General features: G+C 35.6%; 1 protein-coding gene across 3 annotated transcripts in view; it reads right to left on the bottom strand.

The window, feature by feature from the left end:
- Window positions 1-13734, bottom strand: part of IFT80 (intraflagellar transport 80) — a 116589-nt gene that overhangs the window by 61865 nt on the left and 40990 nt on the right. For all 3 annotated transcript variants that reach the window (XM_008706621.2, XM_008706625.2, XM_040636626.1), the window contains exons 7-8: window positions 10766-10855; window positions 9938-10075 (exon numbers count right to left, since the gene is read on the bottom strand). In XM_008706621.2, coding sequence (XP_008704843.1) covers window positions 9938-10075; window positions 10766-10855 — 228 coding nt within the window. The remainder of the gene's footprint in view (window positions 1-9937; window positions 10076-10765; window positions 10856-13734) is intronic.

Genomic DNA, 13734 nt, shown 5'->3' with positions numbered 1-13734 from the left:
GAGTGAATCTGAGGTTTTCAAGTCATTATTAATCTTTTCAATCTATCAGGTAAAACACGTCATTATTTCTTTATTTTATGAGTTAAATTGAACATCTCTTCATGTTTTTATTGGCCACTTGCATTTCTTTTGAGAAGTGACTATGTCATTTTGCTATTTTCCTGGCTAATTTCTTGAACACAGAATGTCAAGCAGGTAGCTCTCCTCCACTCCTCCACTTTGAGAATCACTGCAGTAGTCAGCATAACCTTCAAATATGCAGACCTAATGTTTTAAAACTTGTGATCAATTATTTTACATAAACTCGATATGTAAGGAATGATAGTGGTAGAACAGCTGCTATCAGATCAGCCTTCTCACAAATAACGCCTAGTCACTTCAAATGAGAAATAAAACAGCTACTTGAAGACTGGAGAGCGATCAAAAGCAGCAGTCAGCTACTCTGGAAAACAGTTCGGCAGTTCCTCAAAAAGTTATAAAGATAGAGTTACTATTTAACCCAGTAATTTCATTCCTAAGTATACCCAAAGAAACGAAAACATATGTCTGTACAGACTTACATACATTCTTAGCAGCATTATTCATAATAACCAAAATTTGATACAATCCAAATGTCCACCAACTGAGGAATAAACAAAATATTTATATTCATATAATGGAATATTATTTGTTCATAAAAAAGGAATGAAGTACGGATGTATGAAACAACGTGGATGAACCTTGAAACATTATATTAAGTGAAAGAAGCTAGTCACAGGAGGCCGCATACTGTCTTATTCCATTTATATGAAATGGCCCAAATAGGGAAATCCATAGAAAAAGAAAGATGATTAGTGGTTGCCAGAGGCTGACGTTGGGTAGGGAGAAATAGGGATTGATAGTAAATGAGTTTGAGACTCCTTTTAGAGGAGAGGAACATGTTCTAAAATTAGAGCGTGGTGCTTGCACAACCTTATGGATACATTTAAAAATGCTGAATTGTACACTTTAAATGGGTAAAATGTATAGAATATAAATTATGTCTCAATAAAGCTGCTTTTTAAAAAGGAGGCAGAAACTTGGGAGGAGTCAATGGTTGAAAAAAGGGAACAGTACTGAGTAAATTTCCATTTTTTACAATCTTTTACCTAAGAACAGACTCTAGTTGGTGCCAAGCATGGTGGCTAAACCTCAGATAGAAATTTGCTGTCACTGGCAGAGAAATCAGAGGATAAAGTTTAGTGACCATGCAGATGGAAATTGAGATGAAAACTCCAGAAAGAAAAAGGTCACAGAGAATTCATCCATCCACCAGAAGGAAGACAGAGACTGAAGTCTGAGTTCAGTCAAATTAACTCCCTGTTAACAAACACAGAAAAGTCAGTGCTCTTTAGAGAAACGTAACAGAATCCAGTCTTTACTACCTATGTATTGTTCACAATGTTCAGAATACAATTCAAAATCACTAGTTATGCAAACACACAAGAAAAATGGCACAAGAGAAAAGGCAATTGATGACAAAATGCTAGATTTAGGAGATAATGATTTTAAAGAAGCATTTATAACCAAGGCCTTAATGGAAAATATGATTTTGAACATATATAACAGAGAAAATCTCAGCAAAGAGAAAAGAACTGTGAAAAAATAACTAAATGGAAATTCTAGAAGTGAAAAATACAACATCTGAAATTAAAATTCACTGGACAGGCTTATGAAAGATTGGAGATAACCAATGAAAGGATTAGTAAACTTGAAGATAGATCAACAAAAATTATCCAATTAGAAATCTGAGGGGAAAAAAGACTAGGAAAATATGAATAGAGCTTGATGACCTGTGGGATAATATCAAAGGTCTAAAAAATTCATAACTTGTATTCCAGCAGGGGAGGAAAGTAAGAATGGGACAGGAAAAAAATCTGAAAAAATGGCCAAAATTTGTCCAACTTAGGTGAAATCATATATTTATATATTCAAAAAAAGTATACAGAACCCCAAACAAGACAAATACAAAGAAAAGCATACACTATCAAACTGCTGGAAACCAAAGACAAAGAGAAAATCTGTAGAGCAGCCAGAGGTAAATACCACTTTACATTCAGGAGAACAATGATACAAATAGTCACTCATTTTTCATCAAAAACAATAAAGACCAAAAGAAAGTGAGACAATATTTTAAAGTGCTCAAAGGAAGAAAACAAACAAAACTCTGTAACTCAGAATTCTAAACCGAGTAAAGACGTCCTATAAGAATGAAATGAAAACAGACATTTTCAGATAAACAAAAAGTAGGAAAATTCTTAACCAGGAAAGGAAGATTTTTAGCCTGAAGGAAATTTATATCAGATGGAAACTAGGATCTTCAGGAAGAAATGAAGAGCACTAGAAATGTTAAACATGTAGGTAAATATAAAAGACTACCTTTATTCTCTTAATTTCTTTAAAATGAATATGATTTCCAAAGCAAAAGTTATGACATGCTGTGTGATACAATACTTATGACAACTATAGCAATATAGGAGAGGTACATAAATGGAGTTATATGGACACAGTTTCTTATGTTTTACACAAAATGGTATAATATCAACTCTAAGTAGTATATGAGACAAAATAAGCATCAAGTAATGCCCATTCTCTTTGGACAAAGGACCAAGTAGAAGGGGCCCTGCAGCCGGGAACCCTTTTGACATAACTACCCTAACTCCAGGAATGCACCAAGAAGAAGCCATGGCACCCACCCCACTAGGCACTGTGTGCTGTGGAGACAGTGGGATAGAATGCTACGGAACATTGCCACCCTGCACTAAAAGAGCAGAGGGGGCACCCCTCCTCTTCCCCACATGGTGCTGCCAAGGCTATATGGTAGATCTCAGTCAGACCATTCCAACCCTACAATACTGAAGCAGGGGCCATCCCTGATGAGCACTGCGAAGACTGACAAGTAGGGCCCTATCTACCATCCCCAGTTTGCACTAATGACAGCAAAGAGGCAGCACCCAAGTCTTCTCAACAAAAGCTGGGGTAGGATTACGGAGAGAAGGGAGCTACAGAAAGGTTTCTTTAGGTCTGTGTATGAAACCCCTGGAACGCCATCTAGCAGCCCATGCATGCAACCCACTAGAAGCAACACAGTAACACTATGACAACTGTACTACAGTGTGGAAGAAATACCACTTAGGTTTTAAATTTGCCTCTGGGTTAAAAACAGGGCAGACCAGAATAGTGCTGCAATGACTTTAAAAATGAAACTGATATTTGAACCATAGTCCACAAAAGTGAACCAGGACATGGGTTCTGAATCAATACAGGTAACTGCCTGATTAAAGAGAAGATATAAATAGAAACCAGAGTTTCATATCAGCTTAGTGAGGGTCTTTTAAAAATAAAATCTCTAATTTGTAGATGAAAGTTAATGGCAATATTAAATTTATTGTATAACAACTGAGTTAGAGCGATATACCTATTCACAAAAATATACAAATTTCCGCTTTTTCAGCATAGGGAATATAGTCGATGGTACTGTAAGAGCATTGTATGGTGACAGATGGTAGCTACACTTGTGGTGAGCACAGCAATACATATGGACTTGTCAAATCACTATGCTGTGCACTTGAAACTAACATAACATTGTGTATCGACTACACTTCAGTTAAAAAGTTCGCTTTTTCAATATTCCTGTCATCAATCTAGTTACACACTTGCACGGTAAGAAATGTACTCAAACCACAACCTAATCTATCATTAGCAGCCTCCAAGCATTTGAACTTTCCCCTCTCCACTAGAAATATTTCTTGAAAAACACTAAAAGAAAATGTTCACAAAAATCACATTTTTCTAGGCTTAATATTTCACAGATATCCTGAAAGTTTATATCACCATTATTCTTTGAAGCTTATTTTGTAAAATTACTATCGAATTTTTGTCAGGGAAGCCTAGATAAGAATTTTTAATAAACTGTTAAGAAACACTGCACTCAACTAAAAATTTGTGAAAAGCTCTCAAAATAGAAATCTGATAAATTTGTAGCAAATGCTGGGGTACAGATCCCTCTTGAGGACCAGATTCTTATATTTAATATTGAAATTCTTCCACAAAATCTGGCTCTGGATAAATGATTACTACTATTTAAACTTTCCGTTCCAAATTAGGAGAGAAAAAAAATAAATGAGCTATATTTAAGAGTGACATTTCCAGGTTGAAGAGAACACGTAGTCACTTCTTAAAAGAAGCCTTAGCAGGTTTTTTCAAGAGATAAACAAATGTGTGAGAAAAGCATCCAATACCAACTGACTTACATTTTTGATTCTAAGTTGAGATCACTTACTTGGTAAGTAGAAAAGATGAAGAGTCTCAGTAAGCATTGCCCTGCTTACCTTTCATCACGCTACCTTGCCTTGACCCTCCAAATAGATTAGTTCCCATTTCTAGGAGCAGCCTGTACCTCCTTGTTAAATTTATTGCAACTGTAATTAAATAACTGAGTGTGTGATCAACCATTTAATATCTGTCTTAGCAACAAGACAGCGAGCTCCACCAGGGCAATGGCCACTTGGCATTTTTTTAAAGATGTGCAAAAAGTACTCATACAGGTAATTTGGTTTTGACTCAAAATGCTTACAGCATTTATATCTTAGGAAAGAGAATTATTCCTCAAGAAATATGTAATGTTCTATATCACCTTAACAGTAATTTCCACGTTTTAACATTTGTATGTATGTATGTATATATATCCATATGTGTGTGTGTATATACATATTTAAATAGCTTCAGAAAGCAATATTTTTTCCAAAAGGTGAGAAGGCCGAATTAGATGATTAGAGAATCAAATGGATTTTGCAAACAAAATAAAAGGATAAATCTAGTTTTTTCTCCTCTTCAAAAATTACATGAAACATTGTTATTTGAAAATTTTAGAAAATGCAGATATGCAAAAAAAAATTTCTTAAATCACCTATCATTTCAAACTCCAGAAGTGACCTTTGCTATGTATTATATTGTCAGACTATTTTCCACTCATACATAGAGATAGATAGATTTTTATACAAATTGGACCATCCTATGCACAAAATTTGTAACTATATTTTTCTTTTGGCTATAGATCTTAAAAATCTTTTCATGGCATTATGAAAGTAGATTAGCATTTCTAATAACTACATACTAATCATTATAATAATTATATTCCATGAGTTAAATAACGTCCTAATGTTGGAGATTTAGATTGCTTTTCATTTGTTGAATCATAAAGAACACTTCATTGAGCATCTTTACCCTATTATAGATTTCTAGGACCAGAGTAGTGAAAGTATGTGTGTATTTCTTGGGTTTTTGATATATAGTGTCAAATTGTTCTCCAAAATGTATGAAGAATCAATATACATATATATAGTTTTCTAGAAACAGTCCTTGTCTAATCAAATAATTCATAAAAATCTAAAAAATAATTGTATGAAGGGAAATATTATATGGTTAATAAAAATCTTGCAAAAAGAAAAAATGATCAGATAAAAGAATTCTAAATAATTTTTGTGAAAATACACAAGGGAAAAATGAAACAAAAAAAATCCATTGAATTTCCATTGATAATCCAACGACTATAAACGCTCAAATAGTATTTACAACTAGTTATTCTGAGTCCGCAATTATCATATGGTTTCACTCATTTATGGAACATACGAAATAGCAGGAAGATCGGTAGGAGAAGGAAGGGAAGAATGAGGAGGGGTAAACAGAAGGGGGAATGAACCATGAGAGACTATGGACTCTGGGAAACAAACTGAGGGCTTCAGAGGGGAAGGGAGTGGGGGACTGAGATAGGCCGGTGATAGGTATCAAGGAGGGCACGTATTGCAGGTGCACTGGGTGTTATACGCAAATAATGAATCATGGGACACTACATCAAAAACTAAGGATATACTGTATGGTGACTAACATAACATAATAAAAAATTATTATTAGAAAAAAATAAAATTAGGAGACAATATCATCACATACATTATTTATATACTATAAACATTTTCCCTGAAGCAAAATGATAGAGTATAGATCGTTCCTGAAGACTAAATTCTTACAATATCTAATATTGAAATTTGGCCACAGAATATGCCCCTGGGAAATGATGACTACTATTAAATATACAACGTTAAGTTACAGATTATGGGAGAGAAAAAATATTGTATCTCCAAAGTAATTTTAAATGAGACAGATGCTAAGGAAGAATCAGAAGAATAAATTACATGAGTTTTTTTTTTATACTTAATCTTTTCAATTAGACCAGTCTTTTGGTATCACCTTCATTTCATTTACTCTTTCATCTCTAAAATTACAGCATGTTTTCTATAGTAGTGCAAGCATTAACACTTTCAGAACTCAGAAGGAATAATCAAACATCTCACATGTTTTACTTAAGTGTTCCTTCAAGTGTGGTCTGAGGACTACCTAATAAAGGTAACCAGGGAACTTCTTAAAAATACAACTCCCTGGACCCCGTTCTACTGAGGTTTTATTCATCACGTTGCAAGTGGGAGCCCAAGAATATGTATTTTAGCAATCCCCAGGTGATACTTCTGAACGCTGAAATTTAGGTAACTTGATTTATCATTGTAAGGACTGCACAGGGATCTAATAAAATTCTATCACACAAAGCCAGTACAAATTATACCAAACCATAAGAAGGCACCATCCTCAGGCCAGCACCCAGACAGTAAGGTATTCAAATTGAAATCCAGGTAATTATTCTTGAGTCTTGCCACTTTTTATAGCAAGAGTCTCTCTCTTGAACCTGTCCACTTCCCATCCCAGCAGCTATTCCCTATTATTCCGGACATCACTTACTTTTACTACTGCAAAAGCCTCTAAGAGCCATCCTGCCTACCGTCTACTGTCCCTCTAATCCATCCTCCCTGCTGACCTCAGAATACACTTCCCTAAAAATGCCAAATCTAATAAGGTCACTACTTAAAATGGATCAGTGGCTCACTATTGCCTGGGGATAAAATCCAAGCTACTTTTAATTTTTCTAACAGACTATAATTCCTTGTCTTTGCATGTTCTGTTCCCTCTCCCGTGCCACTGTTCCTTTGATACCAAAGCAGTATTTCCAATATTTGAATATTATCATGTCACTAGCCACCACCCATGGCTCTCTATTGATAACATAACATGCCAGTTTTCCAACTCATTTTTCTAGCTGTTCAAAGGAAATCTTATATTGGATGCTCAAACAGTAAAACTGATTAATATAGAGCTTTTCTGGTTGCACCTGGACAGGATGCTCCTCACCTCCTTTCTACTTTACAGCAACTCCAAAGAGTGCTTCATGGAAAATAATTTGATTTTTAAAAGCTAGACTCTTTTACATGGCAAACACATGTAAAATACTCTGGTCCAAGAGTATCTTTTCTGGGGGCGCCTGGGTGGCGCAGTCGTTAAGCGTCTGCCTTCGGCTCAGGGCGTGATCCCAGCGTTCTGGGATCGAGCCCCACATCAGGCTCCTCCACTATGAGCCTGCTTCTTCCTCTCCCACTCCCCCTGCTTGTGTTCCCTCTCTCTCTCTGGCTGTCTCTATCTCTGTCAAATAAATAAATAAAATCTTTAAAAAAAAAAAAAAAGAGTATCTTTTCTGTATTATCTCCTGGTACTACCCCATGCAAAATCTTACTGACACTGCATAAAAGGCACCATACTTGGATACCCAAAGGCTTCTTCTGACTGCAACTCTCATCCCCCAACCTGTCTCCTTGAAGAACTACTGATTCTTCAAGCTTCAGCTCTCCAATCAATATTTACAGGCAGAATTAAGCTCTTCCATACCTTCACAGTGCTTGCACAAAACAAACCTCCTGTATAACATTTATCACATTGTACTATAGTCTTATAGCCTGATTCTCTACTAGACTGTCAACAACTTGAGTGAAAATGTTTACACCTGTCCATCCCCAGTTTCTAAAATACTCTGATGAGCAGTATACATGTGATGCCTATTGAATAAAAGAAAATATATATAAATGCTAATCTCAAGTCCTTAAAAAACTATTACGTCTTCAGTCTATTCAGTCAAATAAGGTAAAAGAAGAATCCTTTTAGAAGGTGTACTTTTCCAGAATAGTTAACATTCTAATAATAGGCTTGGAGTTTAATAAAGTAAATCTTTAATTCAGTTATTCAGATCAATTCAACACCCTGTATTTTTAAATTTTTTAATATTTTCATCAAAATGGCAAGTTAAAGATTCATCTATTTTTTTTTCAAAGATTTTATTTATTTATTTGAGAGAGAGAGAGCATGAGCGGGGGGGGGGGTAGGGGTAGAGAGAGAGGGAGAAGCAGACTCCCTGCCAAGCAGGGAGCCCCACATGGAATTCAATCCCAGGACCCTGCGATGATGACCTGAACCGAAGGCAGACGTTTGACCAACTGAGCCACCCAGGCACCCTTATCTATTTATTTTAAAGAGAGAGAGCACACACAAGTAGGGGGAGAGGGGACAGGGAGAGGGAATCCTCAAGCAGACTCCACACTGAGCGTGGAGCCTGACACAGAGCTGGATCCCAGGACCCTGAGATCATGACCTGAGCCAAAACCAAGAGTCAGATACTCAACCAACTAAACCATCCAGGTACCCTAAAATGGCAATTTAAAATTATCATGCTTAAATCAATTTATTAGTGAATTATTGAGTATCTACTGTGTTACCTAGGTAATAGAGAATCATTGAGCTATGGGATCTTATAAATTATCTAGGGAGTCAACAATAATATACATAAAATGAAAATGGAAAATATAAGAGCATAATACATTGTGAAAATGAGTACATATTCTACAGACTTAGAATCATTGCTGAAAAATTGGATGAAAATGAGATTATCTGATATAACATCCTAATGTTATAACTAAAAAAACAGAGACTTTATATGAGAAGTTAGAATAACAGATAAATACCCATGGAAGGTATCAGGAAGGGAAGTCAAACACAAGCTGGGCCTTAAAGAATGGGTAGAATTCAATAAGTATAAGACAGTGATGAGAGCATTCCATGAAAGGAAAACATGAATGAGGATGTTAGTGAGGGTCAGAGAAGATTCGTGAGCCTGATTTGAGCACAGACACAAATTAGGGAGTTGTGGGGAAAAGATGAATGGATTTTATGGCATCAGGGTTCAGAGAGCATCTAAAACTAGGCAGAAGACCTCATATTTTATGTGATAGAAAACAAGTAACCAGAAAACTTACAAACCAGATCATTTATAAAGCTTTAATAATTCTAACTTAACGGTTTTATTTTGCATTCAAGGAAAATAAGCCACAGAACAATTATGTGATTTCCTTTTAGTTAGGAATAGTACAGAATAGCCCCACTCACCACTCGGCTGCTTCTGGAACACTCTGATGAAGTAACTCATCATTCAAGTACAATGGGTGAATGCTGTTGAGCTTGGCTGTTTGTCTAGGTTTTAAACTTAATTTGTACAAGAAGGGTATACTCTCTTGTGAGGAAAAAGTCCCCCACGTATTCAAACATGAATTCTTGACAAAAACCCAATTCCTTTGGTTTTAAAATAATCCTTTTTAAAATTTACTATTAATACCATGCCAAAAATATGCAACTAAAACTTTTATATGAAACATATTGACAGTTTAAAAAAAAGTTTAAAAACTGAACTCTCCATATTGATTGGGTATAAATTTTAATACTTTACTTCACCATCTTCTACAATCATGCTTAAATTAAGTATTTCCAGAAAGACAAATAATAGAGAACGTACCCATTCTTCAAATTCAACTTAAAGAGTTTATATGGTTCCATAAATCTGGAATTGATTGAACCAGTATATTCAGAAGACAAATCAGAAAGATGCGGTCAAACGCATTCATTGAAAATATTTTTTAAAGATTGAGAACCAGGTGTGTTGTGCATAACCATATTTATGACAGCACATCTGTGATTGTTCACCATTATAACTTACCCCAGTTTTATCACACAAGCGTAAAGTATGAAACGATCCAACAGCAAATAACTCTCCATCTGGAGCCCAGGCAACTGAGGTAATAGGATGCTCGTGAGGTTGTGAATTGTACAAAAGGCGGCCATAACTATCCCATACCTAAAAAAGCAAATTTTTAGAAGTCTTTTATAACAAGTCCCCACATTATTACAAAGAAGCTTGACCTAACAGTAAAGTATTGATTAAAGATTTAGAAATCATCACTTTATAGTAGTAGTAATTAAATGTCTTTACTATCACATAAGGAGGGGGGAAAGCTGTATTCTTTAAAACCTAAATATCTCAAAAAAATTTTATAACATGGTGATAACTTTCCAATTTCACTAAATCACTGATTAATCATATAGCCTACACATTTTGAGTCTATCATTTTGCTCTATCAAACTTTCCCTAAAAGCATTTATTTCAATTAAATTTCCTCTAACTCCAGTTACATTAAATCTTATTTTTAGTATAAATTATTTTGGTCTGAAACTGAATAATGTTTAACAAACCAGCAAGATAGATTTTTAAAACTTCACTTGAGTTGATTTTAAATAACTAGTAAACCTAGGAGTTTTATTTATGTTGCTACTCATTAAATCAAATTCTATGGGTCAGTGAGATAGGTCAATGAGAAAGTCAACACTTTAAAGTACCACTTAAAATTATAAAATAACAATGTGCCAAATTATTAGAGTTAAAAGACATAGCTAAAGTGAAGGACTAAAAGAATATTCTTATTTGCTAAATACTTTTCACCTAAACTTAATTCCTTCAACAAGGTGATAAATGAAAAACATCACATACCTTATATTTACAGTCCTCACCAGCAGACAAAATCAGATCATTGACAGAGTTCCAATCTACTTTTAGAATAATGCCATCATGAGCTTTCCACTATGAGAAAAAAATAAGATATTAATTAAAACTTCAAGAACACTAAAAAGTTTGTTTTTTTTAAAAAAGACATTTTGCCTTTCTAATGATTCTCTTGTCCTGTCTTCGGAGATTCCTATCTTCCTTTGACAGCTGTTATGCATAACCTCATTTGCTTCTTTCATTTCTAATTCAAAGTAATGAAAACACTTAGCATTATGACATCCACTATATAGCTTACCTCCTTATAAATCTCAATTGCCTGGACTCAAGATGGAAAATCTCTTGCTATTCAACTATTCCAAGCTTGACCTGTGTGTGATAACACTGGACGGAATCCAAATCTTGCTCTCTTTTATACAGTTGCTTCAATCAAAGATAATGCCTTCATGCTTATTTACTAATTCTTTTCTTTTTTTAAAACTTTTATTACATGACCATTTTCTTTAGTACTCTGTTCATTCTCTTCTGCATTTTTTCCTAAGCCTCATTCTCTTTACCTTCATGTCTCTAGTCACTGAACTATATAAGAAACCTCTGCATATCACCTCTGTTACCATATAACAAAAGGATGTTTTCCACAGATATGTATATATTCTATACATAAATATAGAATGCATACATGTATGTCACCCAGAAATTGATCATCTAGAAAGTAAGCATGGATCCCTTCTTGCTCTTAAATACAACCAATTCATGTGTCCATTTAGCACATGAATTTTACCATGTTTAGGCAAAATAACATAACTCAAAAAGAATTAATTCTCCTTGAAGACCATAGGTACATTTTAATGTCTGAGCCAATTAATTTCACATCAAAGAGTAACTGATGTTAAGGGCTCTATTTCTATAGACCATTCCCAACCTATTGTTCCTTCTTTTTTTTTCTTTCAAGATTTTATTTAAATTCACGTTAGTTAACATCTAGTATAGTATTAGCACAGGAGTAGAATTTAGTGATTCATCAGTTGCATGTTAACACCCAGCGCTCATTACATCAAGTGCCCTCCTTAATACCCATCACCCAATTGCCCCATCTTTCCACCCACTTCCCCTCCAGCAACCCTCAGTTTGTTCCCTATAGTTAAGAGTCTCTTACAGTTTACCTCCTCTGGTTTTATCTTATTTTTCCTTCCCTTCTCCTATGTTCATCTAGTTTGTTTCTTAAATTCCACATAAGAATGAAATTATATGGTATTTCTCTTTCTCTGACTGACTTTTTCACTTAGCATAATACCCTCTAGCTCCATCCACGTCATTGCAAATGGCAAGATTTCACTCTTTTCAACGGTAATATTCCAGTGTGCACGCACGCGTGTGTGTGTACACACACATCTTTTTTTAAAATTTTTTATTATGTTATGTTAGTGCCCATACAGAACATCCTTAGTTTTTGATGTAGTGTTCCATGAGTCATTATTTGCATATAATACCTCCATGCAATACGTACCCTCTTTACTACCCATCACTGGGGTAGCCCATCCCCTACCCCTCTCCCCTCTGAAACCCTCAGTTTGTTTCCCAGAGTCCATAGTCTCTCGTGGTTCATTCCCCCTTCTGTTTATCCCCCCCTTCATTTTTCCCTTCCTTTTCCTACCAATCTCCCTGCTATTCCGTATGTTCCACAAATGAGTGAAACCATATAATTGTCTTTCTCTGCTTGACTTATTTCACTTAGCATAATCTCCTCCAGTCCCGTCCATGCTGCTGCAAATGTTGGGTAATCGTTCTTTCTGATGGCTGAGTAATATTCCATTGTATATATGGACCACATCTTTTTTATCCATTCGTCTGTTGAAGGGCATCTTGGCTCCTTCCACAGTTTAGCTATTGTACACACATGTTCTTTACCCATTCATCAGTCAGTGGACATTTGGGTTCTTTCCATATTTTGGCTATTTTGGACATTGCTGCTATAAACATTGGGGTTCATGCGCCCCTTTGAATCACTATGTTTGTATCCTTTGGATAAATACCTAGTACGGCAATTGCTGGCATGTAGAGTAGTTGTATTTTTAATTTTTTTAGGAATCTCCATACTGTTTTCTAGAGTAGCTGCATCAGTTCGCATTCCCACCAACATTGTAAGGAGGGGTCCCCTTTCTCCACATCCTCACCAACATCTGTTTTTCCTGAGTTGTTCATTTTAGCCATTCTGATCAGTGTGAGGTGGTATCTCATTGTGGTTTTGATTTGTATTTCCCTGATGATGAGTGATGTTGAGCATCTTTTCATGTGTCTGTTGGCCATTTGAATGTCTTCTTTGGAGAAATGTCTGTTTATGTCTTCTGCCCATTTCTTGGTTGGATTATTTGTTCTTTGGGTGTTGAGTTTGATAAATTCTTTATAGATTTTGGATACTAGCCCTTTATCTGATATGTCATTTGCAGTATCTTCTCCCAGTCTGTCAGTTATCTTTTGGTTTTGTCGACTGTTTCCTTTGCTGTGCAAAAGCTTTTTATATTGACGAAGTCCCAACAGTTCATTTTTGCTTTTGTTTCCCTTGCCTCCAGGGACATGTCTAGTAAGTAATTGCTGTGGTGGAAGTCAAAGAGGGTGTTGCTCGTATTCTCCTCTAGGATTTTGATAGATTCTTGCCTCACATTTAGGTCTTTCATCCATTTTGAATTGATCTTTGTGTATGGTGTGAGAAAGTTGTCCAGTTCCGGGGCGCCTGGGTAGCACAGTGGTTAAGCGTCTGCCTTCGGCTCAGGGCGTGATCCTGGCGTTCTGGGATCGAGCCCCACATCAGGCTCCTCCGCTATGAGCCTGCTTCTTCCTCTCCCACTCCCCCTGCTTGTGTTCCCTCTCTCGCTGGCTGTCTCTATCTCTGTCGAATAAATAAATAAAATCTAAAAAGAAAGAAAGAAAGAAAGAAAGAAAGAAAGAAAGAAAGAAAG

Source organism: Ursus maritimus, unplaced genomic scaffold (genome assembly GCF_017311325.1).
Source record: "Ursus maritimus isolate PB19 unplaced genomic scaffold, ASM1731132v1 scaffold_20, whole genome shotgun sequence".
In the NCBI taxonomy this organism is placed as follows: Eukaryota; Metazoa; Chordata; class Mammalia; order Carnivora; family Ursidae; genus Ursus; species Ursus maritimus.
This window is presented reverse-complemented; position numbering and strand designations above follow the sequence as displayed.